Source organism: Capsella rubella, unplaced genomic scaffold (assembly GCF_000375325.1).
Source record: "Capsella rubella cultivar Monte Gargano unplaced genomic scaffold, Caprub1_0 scaffold_7, whole genome shotgun sequence".
Lineage (NCBI taxonomy): Eukaryota > Viridiplantae > Streptophyta > Magnoliopsida > Brassicales > Brassicaceae > Capsella > Capsella rubella.
Genome location: NW_006238917.1, coordinates 7,311,084 through 7,338,713, shown reverse-complemented (window position 1 = coordinate 7,338,713; position 27,630 = coordinate 7,311,084). Strand labels below are relative to the sequence as shown.

At 35.2% G+C, this 27,630-nt stretch overlaps 9 protein-coding genes across 11 annotated transcripts; 3 read left to right on the top strand and 6 right to left on the bottom strand.

Annotated features, from left to right (window-relative positions):
* Nucleotides 1–610: 610 nt before the first annotated feature.
* On the top strand, nt 611–3,447 carry LOC17878710 (tobamovirus multiplication protein 1). The gene is made up of 11 exons (XM_006284170.2): nt 611–996; nt 1,344–1,434; nt 1,540–1,592; nt 1,699–1,791; nt 1,884–1,955; nt 2,141–2,213; nt 2,335–2,380; nt 2,487–2,550; nt 2,711–2,764; nt 2,856–2,933; nt 3,027–3,447. Exons 1-11 carry the CDS (start codon nt 838–840, stop codon nt 3,117–3,119), a joined length of 876 nt encoding a protein of 291 aa, XP_006284232.1. The 5' UTR covers nt 611–837; the 3' UTR covers nt 3,120–3,447.
* A 173-nt stretch (nt 3,448–3,620) lies between these two features.
* On the top strand, nt 3,621–6,007 carry LOC17880077 (GPN-loop GTPase 1). Of its 2 annotated transcripts, none has more exons than XM_006283873.2 (7): nt 3,621–3,653; nt 4,129–4,192; nt 4,359–4,479; nt 4,589–4,815; nt 4,929–5,219; nt 5,303–5,508; nt 5,586–6,007. In XM_006283873.2, exons 2-7 carry the CDS (start codon nt 4,163–4,165, stop codon nt 5,842–5,844), a joined length of 1,134 nt encoding a protein of 377 aa, XP_006283935.1. In that variant the 5' UTR covers nt 3,621–3,653; nt 4,129–4,162; the 3' UTR covers nt 5,845–6,007. The 2 variants fall into 2 exon arrangements, with proteins under 2 accessions (XP_006283935.1, XP_023634509.1); XM_023778741.1 differs by lacking the exon at nt 3,621–3,653 and adding an exon at nt 3,660–3,767.
* LOC17878556 (derlin-2.1) lies at nt 5,990–8,004 on the bottom strand. Its single transcript, XM_006284373.2, has 6 exons — nt 7,726–8,004; nt 7,398–7,497; nt 6,772–6,986; nt 6,597–6,680; nt 6,455–6,508; nt 5,990–6,366 (listed from the first exon to the last, which is right to left on the bottom strand). Exons 1-6 carry the CDS (start codon nt 7,822–7,824, stop codon nt 6,184–6,186), a joined length of 735 nt encoding a protein of 244 aa, XP_006284435.1. The 5' UTR covers nt 7,825–8,004; the 3' UTR covers nt 5,990–6,183.
* A 345-nt stretch (nt 8,005–8,349) lies between these two features.
* On the top strand, nt 8,350–15,173 carry LOC17878314 (abnormal spindle-like microcephaly-associated protein homolog). 2 transcript variants are annotated; one of them, XM_023779189.1, is made up of 20 exons: nt 8,350–9,111; nt 9,251–9,719; nt 9,811–9,896; nt 10,004–10,117; nt 10,216–10,404; nt 10,500–10,565; nt 10,750–10,803; nt 10,956–11,081; nt 11,201–11,317; nt 11,532–11,630; nt 11,735–11,861; nt 12,119–12,256; nt 12,473–12,649; nt 12,732–13,012; nt 13,402–13,579; nt 13,693–13,922; nt 14,011–14,200; nt 14,267–14,492; nt 14,575–14,730; nt 14,888–15,173. In XM_023779189.1, the coding sequence occupies exons 1-20, from the start codon at nt 8,395–8,397 to the stop codon at nt 14,973–14,975; spliced, it is 3,828 nt and encodes a 1,275-aa protein (XP_023634957.1). In that variant the 5' UTR covers nt 8,350–8,394; the 3' UTR covers nt 14,976–15,173. The 2 variants fall into 2 exon arrangements, with proteins under 2 accessions (XP_023634957.1, XP_023634956.1); XM_023779188.1 differs by having other exon boundaries at nt 11,523–11,630.
* Nucleotides 15,174–15,763: 590 nt separating this feature from the next.
* LOC111829311 (peptide methionine sulfoxide reductase B8) lies at nt 15,764–16,691 on the bottom strand (the record flags this gene model as incomplete). Its single annotated transcript, XM_023778049.1, has 3 exons — nt 15,764–16,119; nt 16,226–16,382; nt 16,480–16,691. Coding segments are annotated over 3 exons (528 nt in total), but the record flags the coding sequence as incomplete, so codon positions are not given.
* A 1,412-nt stretch (nt 16,692–18,103) lies between these two features.
* On the bottom strand, nt 18,104–18,962 carry LOC17880889 (peptide methionine sulfoxide reductase B8). Its single transcript, XM_006285739.2, has 3 exons — nt 18,799–18,962; nt 18,541–18,697; nt 18,104–18,429 (listed from the first exon to the last, which is right to left on the bottom strand). The coding sequence occupies exons 1-3, from the start codon at nt 18,885–18,887 to the stop codon at nt 18,268–18,270; spliced, it is 408 nt and encodes a 135-aa protein (XP_006285801.2). The 5' UTR covers nt 18,888–18,962; the 3' UTR covers nt 18,104–18,267.
* A 1,319-nt stretch (nt 18,963–20,281) lies between these two features.
* On the bottom strand, nt 20,282–21,128 carry LOC17880166 (peptide methionine sulfoxide reductase B7). The gene is made up of 3 exons (XM_006285679.2): nt 20,933–21,128; nt 20,671–20,827; nt 20,282–20,566 (listed from the first exon to the last, which is right to left on the bottom strand). The coding sequence occupies exons 1-3, from the start codon at nt 21,019–21,021 to the stop codon at nt 20,402–20,404; spliced, it is 411 nt and encodes a 136-aa protein (XP_006285741.1). The 5' UTR covers nt 21,022–21,128; the 3' UTR covers nt 20,282–20,401.
* A 1,553-nt stretch (nt 21,129–22,681) lies between these two features.
* On the bottom strand, nt 22,682–23,535 carry LOC111829678 (peptide methionine sulfoxide reductase B9-like). Its single transcript, XM_023779524.1, has 3 exons — nt 23,358–23,535; nt 22,932–23,088; nt 22,682–22,837 (listed from the first exon to the last, which is right to left on the bottom strand). Exons 1-3 carry the CDS (start codon nt 23,474–23,476, stop codon nt 22,682–22,684), a joined length of 432 nt encoding a protein of 143 aa, XP_023635292.1. The 5' UTR covers nt 23,477–23,535.
* Nucleotides 23,536–24,774: 1,239 nt separating this feature from the next.
* Nucleotides 24,775–26,254, bottom strand: LOC17877941 (peptide methionine sulfoxide reductase B9). Its single transcript, XM_006285857.2, has 4 exons — nt 26,236–26,254; nt 25,778–25,958; nt 25,344–25,500; nt 24,775–25,188 (listed from the first exon to the last, which is right to left on the bottom strand). Exons 2-4 carry the CDS (start codon nt 25,894–25,896, stop codon nt 25,033–25,035), a joined length of 432 nt encoding a protein of 143 aa, XP_006285919.1. The 5' UTR covers nt 25,897–25,958; nt 26,236–26,254; the 3' UTR covers nt 24,775–25,032.
* Between the last annotated feature and the right edge of the window lie 1,376 nt (nt 26,255–27,630).

Genomic DNA, 27,630 nt, shown 5'->3' with positions numbered 1-27,630 from the left:
ACCATAAATTACGTTTCTAGAAACAGTTTACATATTATCAATTTGTTAAATTAAAATCTAATATATTGATATAATTACAGATAGGAAAGAAATAAATAATTTATGAGGATAAATAAAAACTACGAAATTTTGAAAAAGGTTTTGACTAATTGATCTCATTGTTTTATTCTCTCTCATTAGTCATTACATCCCTGTTACTGGACAATATATATTGTTTTTTGGGTATAAAATGTGAATATTTAGTAACACATATAGTCACTAATAGTAGTAGAACATGTTTACTTATTTTTAGTAACAAATCATGGATAAAATATTCAACAAATTTGAAAACAAAATACTATTAGAGTTTAGCTAAAACTAAATATTACTCAAAAAGAATTAAACCAAGAATCATCTACTTTTTAATAAAATCTTTTCGTTTTTTTTTTTTACTTTGTTAAAAGAAATCTTTTTGGTGTAAGAATTTACCTTTTCTAAAGTATTTATTTGGGTCATGAAATGATATAATGTTTTTAATTTTATATTAAGAGGACGTGTGAGGGAACAAGCCAGAAGAGTCTCTACTCTATCGAAAAGATCGCATCATTCTTAACCGTTAGATCTTCCTCTTCATTTGTCATCTTCATCTCTCTCTCTGCCATCTGACCTGTGTGAGTTGCAGTATTCAAACAACTCATCCCATCTCTTTTGTCCGCCTCTCGGATTCCGAAGAGCTACGATTAGGGTTTCTGGGTTTCGAAACCGTTACTTGGGTTCGATTCGGCGGATTTTGGATTCTTTCTCTCCTGGGGAAGTCTAACCCCTCACCCACCGGAATAGCTGATATCGAGGAGGAGAATGGCGGATTCGGGTCTGATGATGCCGGCGGAGATTGCTGGATTTTTAACGACGGCGTTTACGAGCTGGTGGGATGATGTTAACGAGTCAACTCAGTGGCAAGATGGGATCTTTTTCGCTCTCTGTGGTGCTTATGCTCTTGTTTCCGCCGTTGCTCTTGTATGATTTCAAATTTCCTCATAATTAGTTGAGCTTTTTTGGTTTGGGAGCGAATTAGTTTTCAAAGATGCTTAATTTAAGGTTATAAATCAAATCCTTTGCGTGTTTGACCTATCTTTCCTCTTATGTTAACAATCTGATTCCTGGAAATGGCGAAGTATCCTTGTTGAAACATCGTTTTCTATATCTAAATCACGGACCTTTCAAATATTCTTTGTATAATAGTTGATTGATTTGTTCTATACTTTATTTCTGGGTTTTGGTTAGTTGACTGAGGTGAAAACCTGTAGGTTTTGCAATTGCTGACTTGTTTTTGTGTGTGTCTAAAATGGGGTTTTAATTGGTAGGTTCAACTGATAAGGATCCAGATGAGAGTGCCTGAATATGGTTGGACCACTCAGAAGGTGTTTCATCTTATGAACTTTGTCGTCAATGGAGGTGACGATCCGTGGTTTTCTTTGACAATTTGATAGGATTTTTGTGTTTCTTTTTTTGTCTGCACCATTGGGATTATGTTTTGCTGACTTTCTGTGTTGTGTGCAGTTCGTGCGGTTCTCTTTGGATTTCACATGCAAGTGTTTCTTGTGCATCCCAAGGTGAGAATGTTCTCAACTTTATTCTGGTTAATGCGTGTTTGTTTTGGAACTGATGGATTTTGAAAGCCGCATCTTTAGTATCTAATGCTGCTGCGATGTGATGCAGGCTCTTTGCTGGATACTATTGGATCTTCCAGGCCTCCTCTTTTTCTCGGCGTACACTCTGCTTGTGCTGTTCTGGGCAGAGATATATCACCAGGTATCTAGAAAGAAATATTTGTTGTGTGTCGACTCTCTTTTAAACCATCCAGACAAGCTCTGAATTCATATGTTGTTGTCACTAATGTGCAGGCCAGAAGCTTACCAACAGATAAGCTGCGGATAACCTATATTTCAGTCAATGTGGCTGTATATTTGGCTCAGGTTCATGTCTGATTCTTATTGTTTTATTTATATGTTGTAGTTATTGAGATCCCTGAGATTCATTTATACATCTTTTGCATTATTGGTGTTTAGAAATTGTAGTTTGTGTGTGTTTCCTACCTTGTCTCATTAACTTTGTAGCCATCCTTTCTACTAAGAATCTGTGTGACTAATGTCTCTATCAGATTGGTATCTGGGCATACATCTGGGTAAATGATAACAGCACTGTGGAGATAGTTGGAAAGATATTTATCGCAGGTAGGTTTTTTGTCTGGTCAAGCAAGTTTAATGAAACCATTACTGCTTAATCTATAATACCCCCTCTCTTATCTGAACTCTGTTTTGACATTTTTTTATTGTTTATTTTCTTGTCTTTAAGTTGTGTCTTTCATCGCGGCATTAGGCTTCTTGCTGTACGGAGGAAGGTCTGTGTGTTTGTTATTTCCACATGTCTCATTATCGAAATGTCCGCAAGTTCTTCAATGACTTTACTGGGCTGTCTTTTCTCATGTGTTTTTTTGTATGGTATAGATTGTTCTTCATGCTAAGAAGGTTCCCTATCGAGTCAAAAGGAAGAAGGAAGAAACTCCATGAGGTATTCAGATTTATAGATATGTATGCGTATGATTGTGCTTGTGTAGTTAGTTATATGTCTTACTTAGTTCCATAGAACGTTGAACGCTGACAGTATTGCCGTCAAATTCATTGCTTTTCATCGATTTGCCTTTTAGTAATTGAAATGTTCTTCATTGCAGGTTGGGTCTGTGACAGCCATATGCTTCACCTGCTTCCTCATAAGATGTATTGTGGTAAGCTCTGAAAAAATGAAGTCTTTATCTTCAGTTATAATTTTAGTCATGGTGTGATGAGTGTTTTGATGTTTTTCCATTCAAACTTCAGGTGGCTGTATCAGCTTTTGACAAGGATTTAACCCTTGATGTTCTTGATCATCCAGTTCTGAACTTAATCTACTATATGGTAAGTAACAACTACACCTTAATCTGTTGTCTATTTTTCAATCTCTGTTTCTGTTTCTTTATTAACTGGAAACAAAAACCCACCAAACTACAGGTGGTCGAGGTACTTCCATCGGCACTAGTACTCTTCATTCTCCGAAAGCTACCTCCAAAGAGACCATCAGATCAGTACCATCCAATCCAGTAACCATCACGCGGTGATTCTGATGATGTTTAAGAGAAGAAAAGATTAAAAAAATTGGGGCAAAAAATCTAAGGGGGTGAAGAAGAAATCTGAGTGGAATCTGCGTGAGTTTTTGGAATGCACGATCATATGATTTTACAGCTTTAGTTGTAGCCCTCCCGCCTTGACTTTTCTTTGGTAGTTTTATTGTTGTTATGTCTGTTTTAAATTATATATGCTCCTCTGCTACTTTGGAAAATCTGGTCTCAGTGCAAACAAAGATGTTTAAACATTTGTTGAGCGATGTTAATGTTATGTTGGGTGAAAAATAAACAAATGTTTTTATATACTTTATTGTCATTTTGTGTATTAATCTTATTTATTTATGGTTTTCTCAATTATCAAGCTTATTGGGCCTTGGACATGATTTTTTCTAAACGGGCCATCGCAATTGACCAAAGCCCAAATCTCTCTTGGTTTTCCAAAAATGGTCTATTCCATTACAGCAACAAATCAAAGCCCTAACACTGTTGTTCATAGACACGACGACTGACTGAGGTCTTTTTTCTCTCGTTCTCGTCTTCGTCTTCCTCTTGATTCTCTCGTCTTGTCTGGAGTTTCGCTGTGTTTTTTAAACTGTAATAAAAAAAGAAGGATATTTCGTAGAAATCTGTATGCTCCGATCCCTGAATCTGTCACACCTCTGTTGAATAATCCCTTTGAGCATCGAATCAACTCTAGTTCAAATTTATCAATTCCTTTTCCAAGTTTTGTAGTTTCTGCTCTTTGTGTTTTCTGGAATATGTTGAGCATGAAACTTGAAATTTGTATAAACATAGACTAAACTTGAATCTTAGGAACTTGAAATTGTGGTGTTCTCGGGGTTGATAGGATTGTGGAAGTTAGTTCTGTCCGTGACTCACCTCTTGCTTCGTCTTTCTTCTTAAGCTTTGAGATTGCTGTGAATATAAGTATTATGTATAGAAGAGTGAATTTTGGGATGAGGAAACTGAAAATGGTGATTTTTTGGCAGTTGAGATCATACAAGAACAAGCATTTTGCAAGTGATGGATCCTATGGAGTCGTCTAGTGAACAGGTGATGAGCTCATCTCTGTCACTTTAATGGCCTTATTCTCGGTTTATCTGCTTATACAATCAAATGACAACTGTTTTTAGAGGGTGCTATTAGCTTAATTTACTGCAAATATAACTGAAGAGAACATGTGAAATGAAGTTGTTTCTTGTCGTTTTTAATTTTAAAGGACATTGTTGAAGAGAAACAAAAGCTGGTTGACTCAATGGACAAGCTTCGTGTTAGTGCTGGGAGTTCGTCTTCTAATTTCAAGAAGAAGCCTGTCATTATCATTGTTGTTGGAATGGCTGGTAAATTTTTTGACTAAATGCTCTTGAAAATCCACTATGTTGGTTTTTGAGTCTCTTGTTAAGGGACTTCAATTGTTTGATGGGAGGTGATTTTTGGTTATGTGCTCAGGTAGCGGAAAAACAAGTTTCCTTCATCGTTTGGTCTGCCATACGTTTGATTCAAAGAGCCGTGGGTATGTGGTGAACCTTGATCCTGCTGTTATGTCTCTACCGTTTGGTGCCAACATCGATATAAGAGACACCGTCAAGTACAAGGAAGTTATGAAGCAGTACAATTTGGGGCCTAATGGTGGAATTCTCACTTCACTCAACTTGTTTGCTACTAAATTCGATGAGGTACAAATGCCTCCAGAATTGGTCTAAATTATGATTTCCATCGCACTTGATGGTGGTTCTCTCGGTTTTTCTATTCTTGATTGCTCTGTCTTTGTTTGCTACTTGTTTTTTAGGTCGTCTCTGTGATTGAGAAACGTGCAGACCAGCTTGATTATGTCCTTGTTGATACTCCTGGTCAGATTGAAATCTTTACATGGTCTGCTTCTGGGGCTATAATCACTGAAGCTTTTGCTTCAACATTCCCCACTGTTGTCACCTATGTGGTTGATACTCCACGTTCCACAAGCCCAATCACTTTTATGAGCAACATGCTCTATGCATGTAGCATTCTCTACAAGACTCGGTTGCCTCTCATCTTGGCTTTCAACAAAACTGATGTTGCAGATCACAAGTTTGCTTTAGAGGTTATCTTTCATTTACTTTCTACTTTATATTTATTGTTGTAATATTCTCTCTAATCCTGTGGTATTGGGTTGGGTTTAATCAGTGGATGGAAGATTTTGAGGTGTTCCAAGCAGCAATACAGACTGATAATTCATACACGTCCACCTTAGCTAACAGTCTCTCCCTTTCACTCTATGAATTCTACCGGAATATAAGATCTGTTGGTGTTTCTGCTATCTCTGGTGCTGGAATGGATGATTTCTTCAAATCCATTGAAGCAAGTGCTCAGGAATACATGGAAACTTACAAGTAATGATAGACTATTCTCTACAATTCACCCCCTTTTGTCTGCATGTTTTATGCTTATGACTTGAGTTTTATTTCAGGGCTGATCTTGACAAGAGAATGTCAGAGAAGGAGCGGTTGGAAGAAGAACGAAAGAAACATGAAATGGAGAAGCTAAGAAAGGATATGGAGAGTTCTCAGGGAGGGACTGTAGTTTTAAACACTGGTCTGAAAGACAGAGATGCAGCAGAGAAGATGATGCTAGAGGAGGATGATGAGGACTTTCAAGATGAAGAAGACAGTGATGATGCCATAGATGAGGATGATGAAGATGAAGAGATGAATCGTTACTACCTATGAATTGAACTCAGACACTAAACTTTCAGACTCTATCAATTTCGCTTTAACTGGCTTTGTTTGCATCCTTCCCTTGTTGTCCCAGTTGTGTAGAAAGAACCGAATCTCTTTGTGAGCCATTGTCTAATGATCTAATGACTAAACTATATAAACTAGAACTTATGAAGACTTTTGTATACAATTTGCTTTCATATGCACAAGGGGAAACACACTTGTATCAGACAGAAAACTAAGGAAAATTCAGATCCAACACTCTTATCCTCAACTACAAAGTCAATAGTTGATGCCCTATTAACTACAAAAGTCAAGGTGCGTGTGGCTGGTGTTTTGGAGGATGAAGCTTCAGTCTTGGTGGATATCCTCAAAAGGCACATGGGCAAACCTCACATCTTCTGGCCGTGCAATCACCACAGGTTCATCAGCAAACAGGGCTTTGAGGAACGATGGAGTTTTCAAGGGATGCCGAGCAGTCATTCGTGGATATACAAACGCCAAGAAGTAGTATGCATGACCCGCTATCATTCCCTGTAGGTTGGAGACAAAGCTTAAGGATAAGGAACAGAGATAAAGGGATTACAAAATGGTCGAACTCGATTCAGGAGAGATTGCGTACCAGAAAATCCCCCCATGCACTTGCACCAACAAGGATAGAGAATCCAAGAAGCACCTGCATTTCATAAATTGGCAAAAGAGGCCATTTAAATTATTTATAAAGTTATGGAACTCCGAGAAGAAAATACGAAAGGCCAACTCACCCATGGTAAATACGCTGCTGTGAAAGTGAAAAGACCAAGGAAACTCATGTGGATATAAGGATTTTGTTTACTCCACACATAGACCTGCAGAACAGAGGCAAAATGTCAAGATTGTCTTGGGATGAATTTCAAACCATAGGTGAATTAGTTTTGAAGTCAAAGATAGAAGTGTTACCATCATGAAAGTCAAAGAATTGCTGAGGAAGATGATTTTGGAGAATGACACGGACAAATAAGGTATCATTCCACCAATGAGAACAATACCAGTCAAAACAGTCGCCCCAAATAAGAGCATGTAAAGGAAATCTGCAGTCTTTCCCCTGAAGGAGTTTTCTTCGAGGAGTTTGCAGTATCTAGCAAGAAAGAACATATGGAACAAAAAGTCCAAGTCTGCAAAAAAAGATTGATAGAAACGAGCATGTCAAGTTCTAGCTGAGAATTACAAAGGAAATGAATCCACACAGGAAGCATAGTCCTAGAGATGTCAAGGTCTTAATTAGAAAATCAGGAGCATTATCAATAGAACAAAGACTCGAAAGCATATCAACAAGTAACATAACTGTAGCAAAAATAGAAACGGGCTCTTCAACTTCTTAACATATGACACTTCTTCTACAAAGTAAAACTTCAGACAGAACTACGAATTCAGCTACAGAAACAAGCCATCTATTAGGAATAGAAGATCTTAATACTCCAAGGAAGACAATTTCATATGCAAAATATAGTCCAAGAGGACTAAGAGAAGAAAATTTCTCAGAAATACTACAAATGTATATACCACAAGAGTTCAAAGAAAATTACCCATCTTCCGGAAATATAGAAAATTAGTAACGAGGCGCCAGAACTGGTATTGCTTCACCACAAGGGTAGGATTAAGGTAGAGATTATAAGGAGATATAATCTGCAAAAATGTTCCACAAAAATGTTAACAACAATATAACACCACATCACTCAGCTCTAAAATGAACCATTATCCACCCCAATTCCAATAAAGAGTGATCCTTTACCTCAAAAACAAATCCATCCACACATACAGAAACACAAAGGTTCAATTTTTTCAATAAAAAAACCAATCAGATCAATTTAGAGCAACGTTAAAAAGGCTAAACGAGCTAGAAAACTTTCAAACCTCGAGCGAACACCCCACGGTGGTGACTACAGCCGCCGTGAGATACGACCGCGTTATAATCGGCATCTGTTTGTACCATTCTTCTACAGCTTGAGCCATTATCCTCCTCTCTCCTACCTCTCAATCACACTCGATTTCGATTTCAATCACCGAGCAATTGAACGACAAAAAAACCAAAATCAAAAGACACCCAAATCGAATTGGATAGAAACTTGTTACGTTGAAATGAGAGAATTTGTGGGATTTTAAATCACCTCTCTACGTTAAAAAGCTTTGAATTAACGAAAGCGACTCTTAAAGGTTCGCTCTTTTTTTTTTATTCCCGATGTTTATCTGTTGTGTGACAATACCTTAACGAATAAAAAAGCGCGTAGCTTACACGAACCAATAAAAAATAAACTCCTGACGCCAGAGTTTTCTACTAAGTTTTATAACAATCGTGACGTTCTCCATCCTATACAAACGGCAGGACGTTCGTATTGAATAAAGTACAGTGGCGTGATTTTCGAATATTTTGGAATTGTTAGAATACAAAATAAAATCATTTGATTTGTTTTTATATTTATTTATTCTCTAGTCTTTCAAAAGTTCAAATTCAAAAGAACTCTGTGAAGAGATTTTGAACAACGGTCTCTCTCTCTCTAACGAGTCTCCGATACTTCTTCATCGATGAACGAAAATGAACCGCCGTGCGCTTCACCAGCGCGGCCACGTAATCCGCCGCCGTCATCGCTACTCAATGACATATCCAATTTCAAAACGCCGGGGCGTTCTTCTGTTGTGAATTCTAGAATCAGTAAATCTCCGTATCTGCATTTCTTCACTGCATCTAAGCAAACCCCAAAATCTTCGTCTTCTAACCTCCGTCGTCCTTCCATGGTTCCTTCATATACGTCTCGGTCTAAAATGGTGGCTTCGTCGAAGCGGCTTAGGGCATTTGAACTTCAGCAATCTCAATCTTCACGCAAGGCTGAGTTGACGAAAGAGAAGAGTCTTAGATCTCTTGCTAAATCACTCACTGTTTGGCTCAATTTCCTTTTTGAAAACCCGGAAACTTGTGGTTGCGCTCCGTTCGAAGATGGCTTGGGTGTTGGTAGCGTAGGGAACTTAGGTAAGGGGAAGAGAGATAGTGGCGAGGCTTTAGGAAATAGTAATAGTGTGGGAGTGGATACAATGTGGCGAAGCCCCAAAAGGCTGAGGAAATTAGGTTGGTGTGGTGAGAAAGGTTCAGAGATTGGCTCTTCCTTGACTGGTTCCAAGTATTCCACGCTGAGGGAATCTTTAAGAGATGTTTGTAGTCTAGATGATTTGAAACAGAGAATGCAATTTCACTTGAGTTTAGGAAGTTGCAAGGAGATTTTTGATGTGATGACTCGTGTTACCAAGGTAAAAGCATTTCCTAATATCCTTGTGTATAAAGACAGTGTTTTTTTTTTTTTTTTGCTTTTGGGTTGTGTGGGACATTGATTTTATACTCTTTGTTTAGGATAGTTAACTTGGTTCAATCTTATTGTTCTTGTTTCAGAATATTGATGAAGGGAGGATAAAAATGAAACCACAATGCCCTCTTGTAACTGATTTTGGAATGAAGGAGAAGGCCATCAAGGCACTGATGTGCTATAACCAAGTTTGGCTTCGTTTAGGTTTGTATATCATCTTTGGCGGTGATTCCTTTTTTTCTGGCAGTGAAGTTAACTCAGATCAAGAAATGGCATTCTTGAAGATGGTAATTAATAAGCAGTTCTTCTCCCATGATGGCCTTGCTAGAGCCTATGCCTATAACAAGATGGTTGAGGGTTTATATAGACCAGGGTACTATGAAGCTCTTGGAACCGTGATTTTGAAGAGGATTCTGTTGCTCGTCCTTGTGATTGATAGAGCTAAATCTCAAAGCTGCCTTTCACTGAAGTATGGCATTGATGGAATAGATGGTGGCTCACCCCTCATGTTCTCAGAGAAATCTAGCATAAAGTCTAGCCACCAACTTATATGTGGTACTTTCTTAGAATTTTCTGTTTAGTTTGTCAGTTTCTTACTCTGTCATAATTACAGCGGCTAATTTTCCATCTTCTGCTTTGAACATAGAATTCTTGTCCTCTGATGTAATGCATGGAGAAGGGAATCTCCTAGCACATCTAGTGATTATAGGGTACAAAATACCTTATCAGCAGGTAAATTTCAGTTAAAAGTCAATGTAATGTCTTATATGAGATCTCGGTTGCTAAATGCGAAGTGTATGATGTTTCACTAACTTCAATAACTGTAATGGATCTTGCAGTCTCCTCTAGTTGAATATGAATTTAAAGTGAGAGAACTGTTTGGTGACCTCCAAGATGGTGTGCGGCTCTGCAGAGCCATTCAACTACTTCTTCATGATCCATCCATTCTTACGGTTTGTCTTTAAATTGATTTTAATCAAGAACTTTCAGACTTTCAGTTATGTCTTATTTTGGGAGTGAAATTTATCGTATGAGGCTCTTGGTCAAACAGAAAATGGTTGTTCCGTGCGACAATCGAAAGAAGAACTTGGCCAATTGTAGAATTGCACTTCAATATCTAAAGGATGCTGGTGTTTCGTTAAAAGACGACGAAGGAATGATGATAACTGAAGAAGATGTTGCAGATGGGGACAAAGAGCTGACTATTTCGCTGCTATGGAACATTTTTGTACATTTGCAGGTTAGTGGCTCCTGTTATTCTTTGCCCAATTTTGTTGGATTGCTGTACTTGTCGTCGGATTTTCATTGGTTATGTATACTCTTTAAACTGGACAGCTGCCTCTTCTGGTCAATGGGAGACTCTTAACAGAGGAAATCCACAAAGTTCAGGGGCTGGAACAGGTAAGGCTAAGGACTTGATTTCCTTGGTGCTGATAATTCTTTCCAGTTTCTAGCCATTGTTAGATATTTTGAATCTATGTAGCTTCAACTAGAAGACTCTCAATCAGATCTCTGATGGCTACATTCTCAAGTTACAGTATTGTTTCTCTCTCTTCAATTAGTTCTCTTTTGGATTTCTTTACAGGATAATCAAATTACCATGTCTACTCCTTTAGAGATGCTCTTGAACTGGATCAAGGTAGCATATTATATCAGCGTATTCTTTATTACTTTCCTTACTATGATATTCTTTAGCGTTTTTCTTCACCCAACATGTGAGTGCTTTCTTTCCCTATGTTTATATATGTCTAACCATTTACAATACTTGCATGTCTTGCATTATTCACTCAGTCAATTACCAAGAAGAATGACTTCAAGTTAGAAAGCTTTGCATCATTGGTTGATGGAAAGGGGATATGGTTTTTGCTTGACTACTATTTTCGTCAAGAAGTTTGCTGTCCTTGTTTTCGCAAAGAGGTACGAAATGTTCTTAACTCGAAATCCGGTTCAATGCATTGAAGTTTACCTATGCCCATTTCTCTTAACATATCTTGTAATACAGACAATGCTATTTTTCTGAATAAATTTATATCCAGGATCCTGCTGGTCAACAAGGCCCTCAATCAGTAATGTCCAATACCGATTACCATGATGCAGTTCAAAATTTTATTCTGTCACAAAAGTTGACAGCACTTTTGGGAAGTTTTCCTGAGGTAATAATTGCAGTCTGTGAACGTCTAGTTATTCTCAAGTTTCTCCGGATGAAAAAGTGATTACTAGAAATATGGAACTGAATTACAAAGATGCCCTCTGATTCTTTTCCATTAGATGATTTGCTTTAGTTAGGCTATCATATTATATATGTATGGCGTCATGATAGTGTTATCAATTTCCCGATAATAATTTTGATCTCTGTAGGTTCTACAGATTGGTGATCTATTGGAACATAATGCAGTAGTTAGCAACCAAAGTGTGATTATACTGTTGGCTTTCCTATCATCAAAGCTGATCGTCAAGGAGAATTTGGTATTGCTCTACTACCCCAAAATGTGGCTTTTGTTGTTTAATTTTTTGGATGGCAATTAGATTTTATAGTTACAGGTTATCTTAAAAATTCCTTCTTTTATTAGGAGCAACTGAACTTTCATAAGTTACTGTGCTCGAGCTGTCAAGATCAGGAAAAGAGATACTCGCGCATTAGTTGCAGCAGCTCTGAAGCAGTTAGAAATGAGGAACCGGACACAGAAAATGGAGAAGGTTCCCATTCATCTCTTTTTTACTTTCTTAAAAGTTTAGCAATGAGGAACTAGATCTGATTATTTTGATGTTTACAAGTCTATTAGTGGTTTGCAGTCTTTATATTTCCTTTATTATGGTTTTCCTTTCTGATGTTTGTCACCCTAGTTTCTTAGAGTCTTCAGCTTCTTACAATTAGTTGAATGAAGCAAGTATGCTTGGTGATAATATATATGTATATCACTGGTATTGATGTCAAAAGAATGATGCTATTGTAGATTCGACTAAAAGGTTCCAGGCAATCAAAGCCTGGTGGCAGGATATGGCTAGCCAAAACCAAAATTCAGTTGGAAAAGCTAGTAGCTATACTCTGCAAGACTCCTTGTCTACCAAATGCACTACAGATTTCCAACGAGGTAATTCAAGTTTGATAGCTACTTTTCTCAACTTTTACATCATAAGCCTGCTTTTGATATCCATAGCCTTTTTATGATCTACTTCTTGTAGATGGCACTTAATTTTATCATTATATTTGATTTAGTATTTATTTATCTATTTTCTGTGCCTTGGTAGATAGAGTCTTGAATATTGGAATCTATCCTTATTGATTTTAACATACCTCTTCCTTGCAGAAACCGCAGCAGTGATCATACAATCATATCTTAGGGGACTTCATGCACGCCGCAACTTTAAAAAGAAGATGAGAGCAGTATGCTTCTTACAAGCTGTTGTTCGGACATGGTTGTCAGTGAAACATATAACAGTTCTTGAAAAAATCACTGTTGAAGAAGTTACTTTACACTTATCAGGTAATTATCTGTTTGTGTGAATTCATTGACATTTGACTGATCAAAAAGTTATTCCCTGATGAAATTTTTGTTATTCCTGCAGAAAGATTGGTCAACTTAAAACATGTAGCTAGATATGTCAAGTTCATTGTGGAACGAGGTCGCTTCATCAAGTTGAAGAAATCTACTTCCGTCATTCAAAAAGCTGTACGGAGACATCAGAGCAATCTTCATCATGAGCTGAAAGCAGCATTAAAAATTCAACTAGCTTGGAGGAGTTATAAAGAAAGAGTTATCTCTTCTATAACCATCCAATCTTATGTTCGTGGATGGATCACACGCAGACTAAATGGAACGTACAAGTTTTCTTCCATACTTATTCAAGTAAGTTTACTCAGGTCGTCTGATGTTTTTCTTATGGAACTGGATAACTCAAGTAAGTTTACTCAGGTCGTCTGATGTTTTTCTTATGGAACTGGCCGTTATCCAGTTCTCAGTTGATCATTAAGTCTATCTATAGAAAAGTTGTAGTTTTTTTTACCAGCTGCTTGTCCCAATTTTTTTTCATCATCCAGCTTTCGTTTTCTCTTTGTTTCTTCTTTTGCCTGCCTTTGATATTTCATTTTCCTGTCTAATTAGCCTTTCTGTTTGATTGAGGTGTCTATCAATACTAAGATCTTCTTACATAAAACCACATCGAGAATCCGTATTTCTGATGGCTGCTTCAATGTTTGCCTACACCTGATTTAATAACTTCCTGCATCTAACTGCAGAGATACTGTCGTGGTTGGTTGGCGAGAAGGAAGTTTTATCTTCAGAGAGAAGCATCGATATGCATGCAGAGTGCTATCCGAAAATTTAACTGCATGATGGCTTTTTATCGTCACAAGCATGCAGCCACGGAGGTTCAGCGGCTCATTAGAGGACAAATTGTTCGAAGCAGGCTTCAAGGTGATTAAGCCATTTCTTCAGTACCTTACCTTTAGCTGATTGGATATAATCTTTTCTGGATGCAATTATCCTTTCTTCAATATACAGATGGTTACTCAACTGAATTATTGCAGGAGCTTCTTCTCTCTATTCAAAACTTGACGAAGGCACTACAAGACTTCCACAACACAGCATTGGGATGAAAAAACTGTTACATTCCGTCATTAAAGTGCAGCGTTGGTGGAGGTTTCTCCATTCACAGAAAATGAGAAGAACATCAGCAGTCTTAATACAGAGTCATATTCGAGGTTTATTAGCCAGGCGAAGAACTTCTTTAAAAAGACATTACATTGTCATGATTCAAGTAAGATATGACCAAAGCTACATTTCATCTTTAATAGCTTTCTTTTTAGCTAACATTTCTAAGTTTCATTTACCCTTAAATATCTCAGTCACACTGGAGAGGTTATCTCACACGCAAAGCCTCAAAGGCTCAAGTCCTGGATCTGAGAGTAAGAATGCAAACTTCTGCAGCTAACATAGATGACAAGAAACGACTGATAAACAAGCTTCTTTCTGCGCTTTCTGAACTACTGAGCATGAAAAAAGTCCACAATATTCTTCACATTTGTGAAACTTTGGGTGAGTTTCTCAGCTTCCTATATTTATAGAACTATGTGAACAGACTGTAACATATTTCCTCTACAGATTCGGCAACAAAATACTCTGATAAATGTTGTGAAGAGCTTGTGGAAGCTGGAGCTATAGACAAGCTGCTAACAATGATCCGGTCAGCAAGTAGAAGTATCCCTGATCAAGAAGTTTCAAAACATGCACTATCAACGTTGAGTCACCTTGCTCGTTATCCACAAATGGCAGATGAGCTAATTGATACAAAAGGATCCATTCAGACAATTTTTTGGGAACTACTCAGGTCTTCATTTAGTTCTCAAATCTTCTCCCTAAGAATAAAGTTTCATCTTTTCTCACGTTTGCACTGTTTTTCTCCTTTTCAGAAACAAAGAAGAAGCATATTTCATTGCATCAGACGTTCTGAAGAAGATATGCAATAGCCATAAAGGCGTGGAAGCTGTTCGAAAGCTTCCTGCATTGGTAAAACGGCTACACGCCTTAGTTGAGGAGCTAACTCGTAAGGCAAACTTCGAGAAACGGTTAGTTTTTTTTTTCCTGTTTTCTTGTCTGAATTTATTTGAATGGTTACTCTATAACCCTGAAGCAAAAACTTTACATACAAAGTTTAGGTTAGATCCAAATAAAAAAATATGAATCAAACTTGTCTTAATCTATATATATATTGTGTGATTTCAGGAATGTCAAGGGTCAGACTGAAAAAGAAAAGAGTGAGAGAAGATTAAAAGAAGCTATTGAGCTTCTAAAGCTTATAACCAGAAGATGATTTGGGTAGTTTTATTTCAACTTACTTATGTTTGTGTTTGAAGTGCATTGATCAGTGCACTAAAAAAACTCTTCTCTATTTAGAATCTGTAATTACTTTTAGGCTCTTCTTCAAAACATTTCTTTTGTCTGTCTATTGTCCGACATTCATGATTTCATGTTTATATGACTTTCACATGAATCGGATTCCTGAAGACAATGTGATTCCACTAGTTTACCAACGTTATGAGAAAGATAGGGAAAGAACTTGATATACCTTGATGGCTAAAGCATAGAGATTGGACAACTCTTGAGTAGAAGTGGCATTACTTGCCAACCTCTATACGTGTTACTCTCAACAGATAAATTAAGGAGGTTGCAGAACAAAAATGGATGGATTCACAGCAGAAATGAAACGCCTATAAATATGAGCACAACCAAAAACATGTAATATATAAGTCAAATAAAAAGAGAGATTCTGGTCCTCCACAATTAGATAGCAAAAACTGTCCGCAAGAGAATCAGAAGACAAGTGAAAGGTCATAATGTTGTTCTGTAACCCTGAATTAAAAACTATATCTACATTTTTTAGGTCAAATCCGAATAAGACTGTATGAATTCAGATGTCGTAATCTTAAGTTATTGTGTCCTAAGCTCGGTTTCAAACTTTATGTTGTGTTTAATCAAATGTCCTAATCTTTGCGATGTGTAGGTTATGTAAATCGTTTAGCTTAGTTAAGAAACCTTGCAAATTTCAGGACATGACAGCTTCGTCAACATTATTCACTACTGATCATTGTCACGGATTTGTAAGTAAAAGATGTTTATTAGTGTCATTGAACAAAAGAGTCATATGGTTTATTGGAAAGCAGAGGAAAAAAAAAACACATACAGATGATCGAAATTTCAAATGATCAAAAACCTTTGCAAGATCACACACATATTTCATAATTATTATATTTTATTTTATGAGACAAATCAATGGACCGATCAATTAATGATGATCACTAGGAGGAATCAGCAGAAGCGAATTTGAGAGCGACACTGTTAACGCAGTGACGTTGGTCGGTAGGAGTAGCGTAGCCTTCACCTTTGAAAACATGGCCAAGATGTCCATCGCACACAGCACATGTTATCTCCATTCTTCTTCCACCCATGCCTTCTGGCTATATACACATTAACACAAAACCAACACAAATCAACATCAAAGTTATATTTATATATATGTGGATTCAAATAAAACTATAGAGAAAAGAGTCAATTTATAATTACAGTTTGTTTAATAGCACCAGGGATGGCGTCGAAGAACGCAGGCCAGCCGCAACCAGAGTCAAACTTAGTGGTTGATTTGTAAAGAGCAGATCCACAACCAGCACAACTATAAATCCCTTCGTCAAACTTTTTCACAAACTCTCCTTTGCCTCGTTTACTACAATCACAAAAATCATTACAGCATGTGAATTAAGGTATAGGTAACAACTTACGACGCAAGTAAACCAAATATTAAAAATACTTGGAGGACTTACTCTGTGCCTCTTTCTCTGAGAACCCTAAACTGCTCAGGAGACAGAACCGCACGCCACTCCTCGTCTTGTTTCTGGACTGATCCAATTGCTGGAACTTCTCCTGCCATGATGGGTGATAGGATTTGCAAATGATGTGGGAGAGATATGGAAGAGGAAGTGATTAGAGAGCTTTTAGTTTTATGTTTTTGTAAACAAGACTTGGTTTGGATTGTGTGTGTGATTCAACGTTTATAATTGGTGGGGGTATAAATAGGCATAGACAATAATATTTCAGAAAGAGCTGAGAAGTATAGTCCAAATAAACTATTCTAAAGAAGTAATAATAGTTTAGGTGCATAATTGCTAACGCAATTGCTCTAATTTGACTTTTTAGGTATAGAATATATATATTTTCATTTGATCACTATGCCATTACCATTGATTTCATTTTATTATTTTTATTGGTCACGTTTTCCCCCACTTAAAATTATATGTGTCTTTGAATTTAAAAAGTCTTTCGTTGAGCAAATTAAGAAATAAATTAAGTTAAGGGCCTTAAATTTGTGTTTATGCACGCAAAGGATGATTTCTTATCTCTATTACTAAAACAATTATTTGCCAAAAAAAAACAATTATTTATAGATTTTGAAAAGATTCCAGAGAGTAATCAAATACTCCACCTGATTTTTGCTTTTAATTTGTACTTATTTGATGATTCAGAAAGAAGTACAATGCATAATTACTATATGTGTTTTTCTATATAGTTACTATATGTTATGCAACTACAACTAAACAAGAATATTGATTTCGACACAAACTAGCTAGTGGTAGCACAGTCCAGAGCTAAAATAATAAAGATGTAAAGTGGAAAAAGACTTTTTGACTCAGATATAAATGGCGTAGTCAATCTTCTCATTACCGACTGATTTAAAGTACTTATTATGGAATATTCATTGTTCATTTGCAATAGGTTTTTTGTTTTGCTTTTTGCTAATTACGTTATGATAAATTTAATTTAAGTTTAAATATTAGGCTATACTATATATTAAAAGAAAATGTGTAGTCGTCAATGATTATTTTTGAAGAGGTTTGTATATATACCCAAAACTTTATGTACATATCACATCCCGATGAGTTAGATTTCTCCGTTTACTTGTCCGAATCTGTTGAATGTATACTGACTCACTCCAACCCAAAAATGTACGAATTAAACATGTCCTAATCAACACATGTCTTTTGTGTTGTTTGAAGTGCATTACCACAACTCTTCTCTGTGTAACTACTTGATCAAGAACCAACCTAACAGCTTCTTCTGCATCATTTAACTGTCTCTGTCCATTGTAATTAAGCTTCTTAATTCGTGTTAGATTTATGATTTAATCTACATTTAAGTAAAAGATGTTGTAATATGTTGGCTTCGGATTGACCAAAACCTAGGCTTGAAGACGGACTTTATATATGGTTCGGATAGAGGAGCTAAAAATCAGATGTATCTAATTTCTTAGATTTTTCCCCTTTCCTTTTTAGAAGTTGTAACATTTTATACAAAGATGGATAACAATATATAATAGTTGTTCTGTTTGGTGAATAAATTTTAAACTCACAATAAAAATGACAAATAGGAGCAAAATAAAGAAAATAAATCTTATTCATTACCAAAGTTTATATTATAAATTTTAGAAACGAAGATTTATTATAAATATCACAATGAGTAGGAGGAATGTAACAAAAGTAATTAGCATCTCACGAATCATGCATAGAATAGATTCTTTTATTTGAAGAGATTAAAGTGGTCCGATGAATAATTGATTATTTGGAGACATCCCCAGCAGCGAACTTGAGAGCGACACTGTTAACGCAGTGACGTTGGTCAGTCGGAGTAGCGTAGCCTTCTCCTTTGAAAACATGGCCAAGATGCCCATCACATACCGCACATGTTATCTCCATCCTTCTCCCACCCATGCCTTCAGGCTATAAATCATTAACAAAACCAAAAAAAAATAAAAATCAAAGTTAATTTAATAACAATCTTTTTATACATGTGGATTCAAATAAAACTATAGAGAAGAGTCAAATCATTACAGTTTGTTTGATAGCACCGGGGATAGCATCAAAGAACGCTGGCCAGCCGCAGCCGGAGTCGAACTTAGTGGTGGACTTGTAAATAGCAGATCCACAACCAGCACAGCTATAAGTCCCTTCGTCAAACTTTTTCACAAACTCTCCTTTGCCTCGTTTACTATATCACAGAACCATTACAACATGTTAATTAAGGTAACTACGTACATACTTGCAACGCAAGTAAACCGAGTATATGAAAGACCTAGCTAGAAGACTTACTCTGTTTCTCTTTGTCTGAGAACCTTAAACTGCTCAGGAGACAGAACCGCACGCCACTCCTCGTCACTTGCTGGAAGTGGTGCTGCCATGACAGGAAATAGGTTTATGCTTATGTAATGATGTTTGAGAGATCCAAGAGGGAGTAGTGATTATTAGCTTTTGTGTGATTGTGATTTATCATGAAAATGGGTTGAGGTATATATAGGCATAGACAAGATTATATCTAAGAGAGACAGGAGAATCGTCCAAAGATACTGTACTAACCAAATAATAATAATTTAGGTAATTACAGCTAATTAACGCAATAGATCTAGATCTCAAAAGATAACGCGAAGAGAGCTAGAGAGAGCGAAAATTTTAAAAAATCGAGGTAGTGCATGTGGACTTTTGACTCGGTTTGTATACTTTATATTTTCATTTGATCACGATGCTAATACATTTTTTTCATTTTTTAATGTTATTGGTCACATTTTTCTCCTTTTCTATAGCTCGTTGAAATGTTTTTAAAAACAAAGTATGGTTCTTTGAATCCTAAAAGTAGTTTTTTTAAAATAAAAATTAAAGTTTAAGAGCATTTTATTTCTGTTCATGGCAAAACTTTATCTTCTTATCTCTATGATTATAAAAACTATAGACTTTGAAAATATTTTAAATCAAACACATCCGAACCAGAGTAAGACTAAGGCAAGTTGAGCAAAGTGTAACCAAATTAAATAGTATATATGTTGGGAGATGGAGCGTTGGAGCTCAACCAATAACGCTGATCGAGATGACAAGATCAAAATATAAAAAATCATAAAATCAAAAAGATATGATAATTAAAGAAAAATTCATGATTAAAAGAAAAATTATATTAGGGCCATTTGATCATTTATGTGAAGTTTCACAGTTATTCCATGCAAAAAATCATATCAATGAATTTACATAAGACATGAGTTTGGTGTGGAAAATTTTGGATTTGGGTGAAGGCAAACCTCACATAACAGTTATTGTCGATATATTTAGTGCAATTGTAAACTACGTCCAAGTGGTTGTGGCTTTTGTCTTAACTTTAAAGCGAGTGTTTTTTACATTTTTTAAGTGAAGGTGGTGGATTATTTTAATTATATTGGTTATTATATTCGTATTAGACGTTATATTTTGGATTAATAGACAAGTTGACATAAAAAAAAATTGATTAATTTGAACACCAATGATTCAATATGTACTACTTTGAGATTGTGATCATTCTTAATATAGTTTCTTACAATCACTAAAAGACAAAACTTGCCAACTTTTAACTTATTACATATAGAACCTAGTTTCTCGGATTCGTTTTCTTTTCTGGCGAGATTATACAACATGTCTTAGATAAACCCATTTTACTTTTTTGATTGTTTAGGTATATGATCATTTTTTCACAAAGTTTATCCTTATACGAATCTCATTGTATGTGAACGATGATGAAATATGAAATTTTAAACTAAAATAGCTAGAGTATACATTGAACAAAGAGTTATATGTTTTTATTGGAGAGTAGAGAAAAAAACACACACATACAGGGATCATAATATCTCATGATCAAAAAGCTTTTGCAATTAAGCTCACACACATCATAGAATAATTATTTGGAGGAATCAGCAGCAGAAGAAAATTTGAGAGAGACACTGTTAACGCAGTGACGTTGGTCGGTAGGAGTAGCGTAGCCTTCACCTTTGAAAACATGGCCAAGATGTCCATCGCACACAACACATGTTATCTCCATTCTTCTTCCACCCATGCCTTCTGGCTATATACACATTAACACAAAACCAACACAAATCAACATCAAAGTTATATTTATAAATGTGGATTCAAATAAAACTATAGAGAAAAGAGTCAAATTATAATTACAGTTTGTTTAATAGCACCAGGGATGGCGTCGAAGAACGCAGGCCAGCCGCAACCAGAGTCGAACTTAGTGGTTGATTTGTAAAGAGCAGATCCACAACCAGCACAACTATAAGTCCCTTCGTCAAACTTTTTCACAAACTCTCCTTTGCCTCGTTTACTACAATCACAAAAAAATCATTACAACATGTCAACATGTTAATTAAGGTAAATACTACTTACTATGCAAGTAAATTGAATATTAAAAATACTCTAGAGGACTTACTCTGTGCCTCTTTGTCTAAGAACCCTAAACTGCTCGGGAGACAGAAGCGCACGCCACTCCTCGTCATTTGCTGGAACTTCTACTGCCATAACAGGAATAGGATATGCTTATCTAATGATGCGTGAGAGATCGAAGCGAAAGTGATTAATTAGCTTGTGTTCGAAGTATTGTTCAAAAGACTTGTTTTTAATCGTGATTCAACATCTATGATGAATATAAATAGGCATAGACAATCTGAAAGAGCCCATGAGAATCGTCCAAAAGGAACTATGCTTAACAAATAATAATAATAATAATAATTTATCAATAAGGACATAGAGTGGGGGAGGTAATACTTGTGAACATTGACTCTGTTTTATTCTTTCTGTTGGTCACGTTTATTGGCTCATACAACTCAACAACTCTAGGTAGTGGAAACGTCAAAACAGAAATAAAATTATGCTTCGCTGAAATTTTAATTAAAAGTCTTTCGTTGATTTGAACAGATGAACATGCAAATACAATGTGCGGTCATGAGAGATACGAGAACTTCATACTATTGTTTTCCTCCATGATTGAAAAAAGTTATAGACTTTGAAATAAGCAGCTTAAGCTTACTTGTGTTGGTCTAAAAAAAAAAAAAAAATCCAAAGTTCATATCAAAACACACAAATTTTATTGTTTGTACTGCCAAAGAAAATTCAGACTATCTTATAAGATATATATAGTTATTAGGGGTAAAAATTCATGGTATGACATTTTGTAAGGGTTTAGTTTTTTTTTACGCAAACTGTTTAATAACATGTTTAATTTAAAGACTACGCAGGCGTTTATTTTGCTGAGTCCATAGGATGCGTTGGTTGACCTGACCGAACGCGTCCTTACCACTACGCACAGTAAAAGACTCAGACAATGAGACAAGTTGACCAAAGCATAATTAAGTACTCCATTTCTGTTTAAAAAGATTTTGTACGTATTAATAAAAATTAAGATGTTTACTAATTGCAAACAAAAAATGTTTAGATTTCTATTAGTTGTTGTCAACAAGGCTCCTATAAGTCCTAATCTTTTTCCATCCGAATCCAGGACAATTTTGTGTCTAAAACTGGAAGCTGGAGTTATAAATTAATATTTGAGGACCATTTGAGCATTTATTCGAAGTGCACAATTATTTCAGAAAATGAAAATAATTATATTTGGATAATGAAATCATAATTATTTCAGAAAATGAATAGAAACGATTTTGGTTTTGGAAAGTTTGGGGAAAACCTCATTTTATTAATGTCAATTTGCTTTTGCAAGACATTTTGCCTAATCTTTTCAATATTATTACTACACAGTTTTCAAAGAAATTTACTTCAGAGCTGAGTTCTATACATAATCAAGTATAATGCTGAAAGTTCAATACCATGCCCCATACATAATTAGTCTTTCTCAGCAATTCCACAATATAATCTCATTAAGTTGACATTTTTGGCCCTTTGCTCATCAAACTATTGAGTATTGAAATAAAGATTTGTTGAAACAAATGATAAATTTATTATAGAGGACTTGCATAGAACATATTAATGGTCAATGGAAAAATGACGAATCATACAAGGGACAAACAACAACGTAGCATATCACACATGCATGACTAGGACCGTAACAATACAACACACAACATAACATATTCTCAAACGATCAGACTTGATCTTCAAATTTTCTTCAAGGAGATGTATTGGTCACACTATATATATTAACTGGTCACCAAATATGGGATATATCGATTTATTGGGAAGACATTTTTGAAAACTTGAGAGAAACACTGTTGACGCAGTGACGCTCATCGGTGGCTGTGGGAAAACCTTCTCCTTTGACAACATGACCTAAATGTCCATCACATGTCGCACACGTTAGCTCCATTCGTCTCCCTCCTGCCTCCGGCTGTTAGATATAAATAAACATAAAAATTTGTTAGATTAAAAAACATTTTTTTACTAAAACAATATTGTGAGTGATAAAAGAATATGTCAAGTACCGTTTGTTTGATGGCACCAGGGATAGCATCGAAGAAGGAAGGCCAGCCACAACCAGAGTCGAACTTAGTGGTGGACTTGTAAAGAGGAGTTGCACAGCCAGCACAACTATAGGTTCCGTCGTCAAACAGTTTGGTATACTCTCCTTTACCTCTGGCTCTATATTTATCAAAACCATTGCAAACAAATCAGTAAGACCGTCTAAAGGATCACATCTTCGTGACAATAGACATAATTTACACATTTTATCCATTTTCTAGAATTACTTAGCCGGACACATATAATAGCATGTTATGGTGAGGTTTATATCTCTTTTGAGAAGTGTAGTGGCTAATTAATCTTGGACTAGTACCCTTTAATCTTTATGGAATTATTGTTGTATAGAGAAAGATGCAATGGAATATAGACATTTAGAAGATAATTCTTACTCTGTGCCTTTTTCCCTAAGAACTCTGAACTGTTCAGGAGACAAAACCGCACGCCATTCTTGATCTTTTTTGGGGAAAGATCCAGTTGATGGAGCCACCATTGTCGCGGGTGTTGGCATGATTACTATATTTGAGTGGCTATGAAGGCAACGGAGAGATGGTTTTGAGACCTTTTTAAGAAAATGAAAGCAGAACTGATTTTGTGAATTGAGCTATAAAGGGCTGAGAGTATATATATACGCATAGACAAATCATTTTTTCCTTTTTTTTTGGGGGTCAAAATTAAAAGATGGTAACAAGAATCTTAATAACAACTAAGATACCATAATAAAATAAGGTTACAACTCATACATAGATATCAATATATAATTGCCAGCATGGATACTAGAGCTATGACAAAAAAAAATTATTGACATTGAAAAAGAGATAGAGATGTCTTACCAAGGCAACAGTTGTGGTGAATTAGTGAACGTTTAGTTGTGTGGACTTTGATGATCGTGTAATAATTTATATATAGGAACCTACTTCCCCTGTTCTCTCTTTTTTTTTTTTTTTTTTTTTTTTTGTCTCGTTGCACGTAGAAGAAGCCAATGTTGACTAAAGCCTATTTTCCTAATTTCCTTGAGATTTCATATGATAATATAATGTAAGATAAAAAAAGACTTGGTTCGCACTATTTGCATGAATATAGCATATAACTTATAACGTTGAAAAAAAACATGCATGTTTTTCATGTTATATATGTGAAATAATAATAATTCATCCTTCTTCTTTTTATTTTATTTTATTTTATTTTATTTTATTTGGAGCAACTAATGTATCCTTCTTTAATGTAATCGTTACGGATAGCGAACCAATGTTTAGGTGAGATGATACTTCTACGCGAATCTAGCTTATGTTGTTGTAAATCAGTTTGTAAAATTTTCGAGAGAGATAAGTGGAACACAATGAGTACGTAGCGGTTTAGTGAACTCGTCCATCTTTTTTTTTTTTTTTTTTCTCTAGATGATAAAATGTTGCTTGGAAAGCTAATATGATAAGGAGGAAACTTCACTCTATCGCAAAATTTTAGCATTATATTCTTCAATTTGCTACAAAGTAATTAACAGTATGGCTTATAAGTTCGTCATATATCTTGTAGTTTTATAAAGTTAAAAAAAAACAAAAAAAAATAAAGAAGAAGAAGAAGATTGTCTTTCAAGTCTCTCAGCCAATAGATACTCATGATTTCAAAATCAAATAATATTGGCAACGTAAGCAAATCCCTTATAATAAAAATTTGGCATATACCCACAAACGCATTTATTAAATATTAGGCTTACTAATTAAATTATATATATATATATATATGATTAAAAAGCTAAATTTTTATAATATAAAACCAAAAAAAAAAAACTTTCATAATATAAGACTTACGTACATTTAACATATCAAGGTGGTCAATGGAAAAATAACATATAATATATATAGTTGAGAGAAGGAAAAAAAAACACACAAGTGCAAAACAACAATGGGAGCATATCACACAAGTGACAAACAACAATGGTAGCATATCACACATGACTAGGAACGAACATGACATAACAATCTCAAACAATCACACTTGAACTTCAAATTTTCTTGAAGGAGATGAATTGGTCGAACAAGAGTGGTCATCAAATATAGATATGTCGTTTTATTGGGAAGAAATTTCGGAAAACTTGAGAGAAACACTGTTGACGCAGTGACGTTCATCGGTTGCTGTGGGAAAGCCTTCTCCTTTGACAACATGGCCTAAATGTCCATCACATGTCGCACACGTGAGCTCCATTCGTCTCCCTCCTGCCTCCGGCTGATATATACATAAAAACATTAATTATACAAAAAAAACATTAATTATACAACTTGTTTAGTGGACAATACTAAAATAATAGTGCGTCATGAAAGAACAGAAAAAAAAACAAGTGTGTTTCATAAAAGAATAGAAAAGAAGAATATGTCAAGTACCGTTCGTTTAATGGCACCAGGGATAGCATCAAAGAAGGAAGGCCAGCCACAACCAGAGTCGAACTTAGTGGTGGACTTGTAAAGAGGAGTTGCACAGCCAGCACAACTATAGGTTCCGTCGTTAAACAGTTTGGTGTACTCTCCTTTACCTCGGCCTCTATACATATCAAAATCATTACAAGGAAATCAGGACGACCCTCTAAGAGGAAGTGATCACATATGCATGACATTTCACATCATTTACAAATTTTGTCTTTATTCTAAAATTTCTTAGCCGGACACCTAACAACATGTTATGATGAGGTTTATTTCTGTTTTGAGAAGTTTAGTGGGTAAATCATGGACTTGCACCTTTATGACACTATAGTTGTATTGAGAAAAAGTGGAATGAAATTAGAAATTAAAGAAGTTCAATGTTTAAAGACTATTCTTACTCGGTGCCCTTTTCCCTGAGAACTCTAAATTGTTCAGGAGATAAAATTGCACGCCAGTCTTGATCTTTTTTGGGGAAAGATCCAGTTGATGGAGCCACCATTGTCGCGGATGTTGGCATGTTTACGATAGTTAAGTGGCTATATGAAGGCAAAGGAGAGATATGGTCGTGTGTTTTGAGACCTTTTAAGAAGATAAAAGCAGAATTGAGTTTGTGAGTTGAGCTACAAGGGCTGGAGTATATATATATACGCATAGACAATCATTTTTTTCTTTTCTTTTGGTCTAAATTAAAAGGTGGAAACAAGAATCTTCCTAACAACTAAGATACCATGATAAAAAATTAAAAAAAAAGTTACAACTCATGCATAGATCTCGATCTAATTGCCAGCATTGATACTAGAGCTATGACAAAAAAAAATTATTGGCAGTGAAAAAAAGATTAGATGAGATATCTTACCAAGGCAACAGTTGCATGGAATTAGTGAAGGTTAGTTGTGTGGACTTTGATGTTCGTGTAATAATTATATATATAGGAGCCTGGTTTCACTGTTCACTTATTTGTCTCGTCGCATGTAGAAGAAGCCTTTATGACTTAAAGCTTCTTTTTCCTTAAAGATTTCATAAGATAATATAATGTAAGTTAAAAGAAAAAAAAAACTTAGTGCGTACTATTTTGCATGCATGTATTTGAGTATAGCAGCCAGTATAACTTATAACATCAAACACAAACATGTACTTTTCCATGTGATATATGTAAAATATGGCATCTCTTCAACTTTCCTATATCAGTATCGTCTAAAAATACTAGCTAGTGTAACACAATTTTTGTAACCATTTTTTAAAGAAGAATACTCGCTAGTGTAACATAATCTTTATAACTATATAACATAATTTTATTAGACGGTCTTAAACTATAGACTATGATTGATCAAGCAGAATTTGCTGTTAATGGTTCAAAAGAGCGCACAGTGATATGATACCGTTACGTGTCCATACACGTTCATTCTTTGGATTGACATTGTTTGGGATCTTTTCCGTTTCCCATTTTTCACATATTTCTCAAACTTTACAAAGAAAAAAAAAAGTCATGGAAGTAAAACAACTAAAAATGAAAATAAAATAAATTCATGGTAAGTAAAAAAGTAGACTTTAATTACAAATAGACATAAAATATTACTGATTAAACCCCAAAGATATAAATAAATAAATAAAAAAAGTCCGCACGTAGTTAAGGAGAAAAAAAAAGGGGGTTTTGATTTTAAAGGATGTTTTTTTAAAAATTTGTCCTTTTAGGCTTTCTGCGGTAAATTGTCAGTTATACCTAAATTACCCTTTTAAATAAATAAAATTAATTTTTAATTAAAACATATCAACAATTAAAGATTAATAAGATTTAAGGTAAACAAAAGAGTTTTGGATGAAAGTATGTTGATTTTGATATTGAAAAAATCATTCTGCAATATTTAGAATACATCTTCTGTATTCTAAATATTTTAGATTATGAATTCTGCACACTCTACATGTTCTAAAAATTGTAGATTACAAATTCTTCGCATTGCACTTGTTCTGAAAATTTTAGAATATATATATATATATATCTTCTAAAAAAATTAGAACTCAGGTTTGGTTGGTGTTCTACAAAATTTGGAATATGTATTCTACATGTTACTCTATATTCTACAAATTTTAGAATTTATTTTCTACACTTTACCCTATATTCTGCAAAAGTTAGATCATCAATTCTACACTTTACTCTTTGTTTTTCATATTTTAGAAAATGTATTCTACGAATTTTTAGAACTATCTTATACAAGGAAATTGAATCCTAAATTAAAGGAAACAAAATATTTTG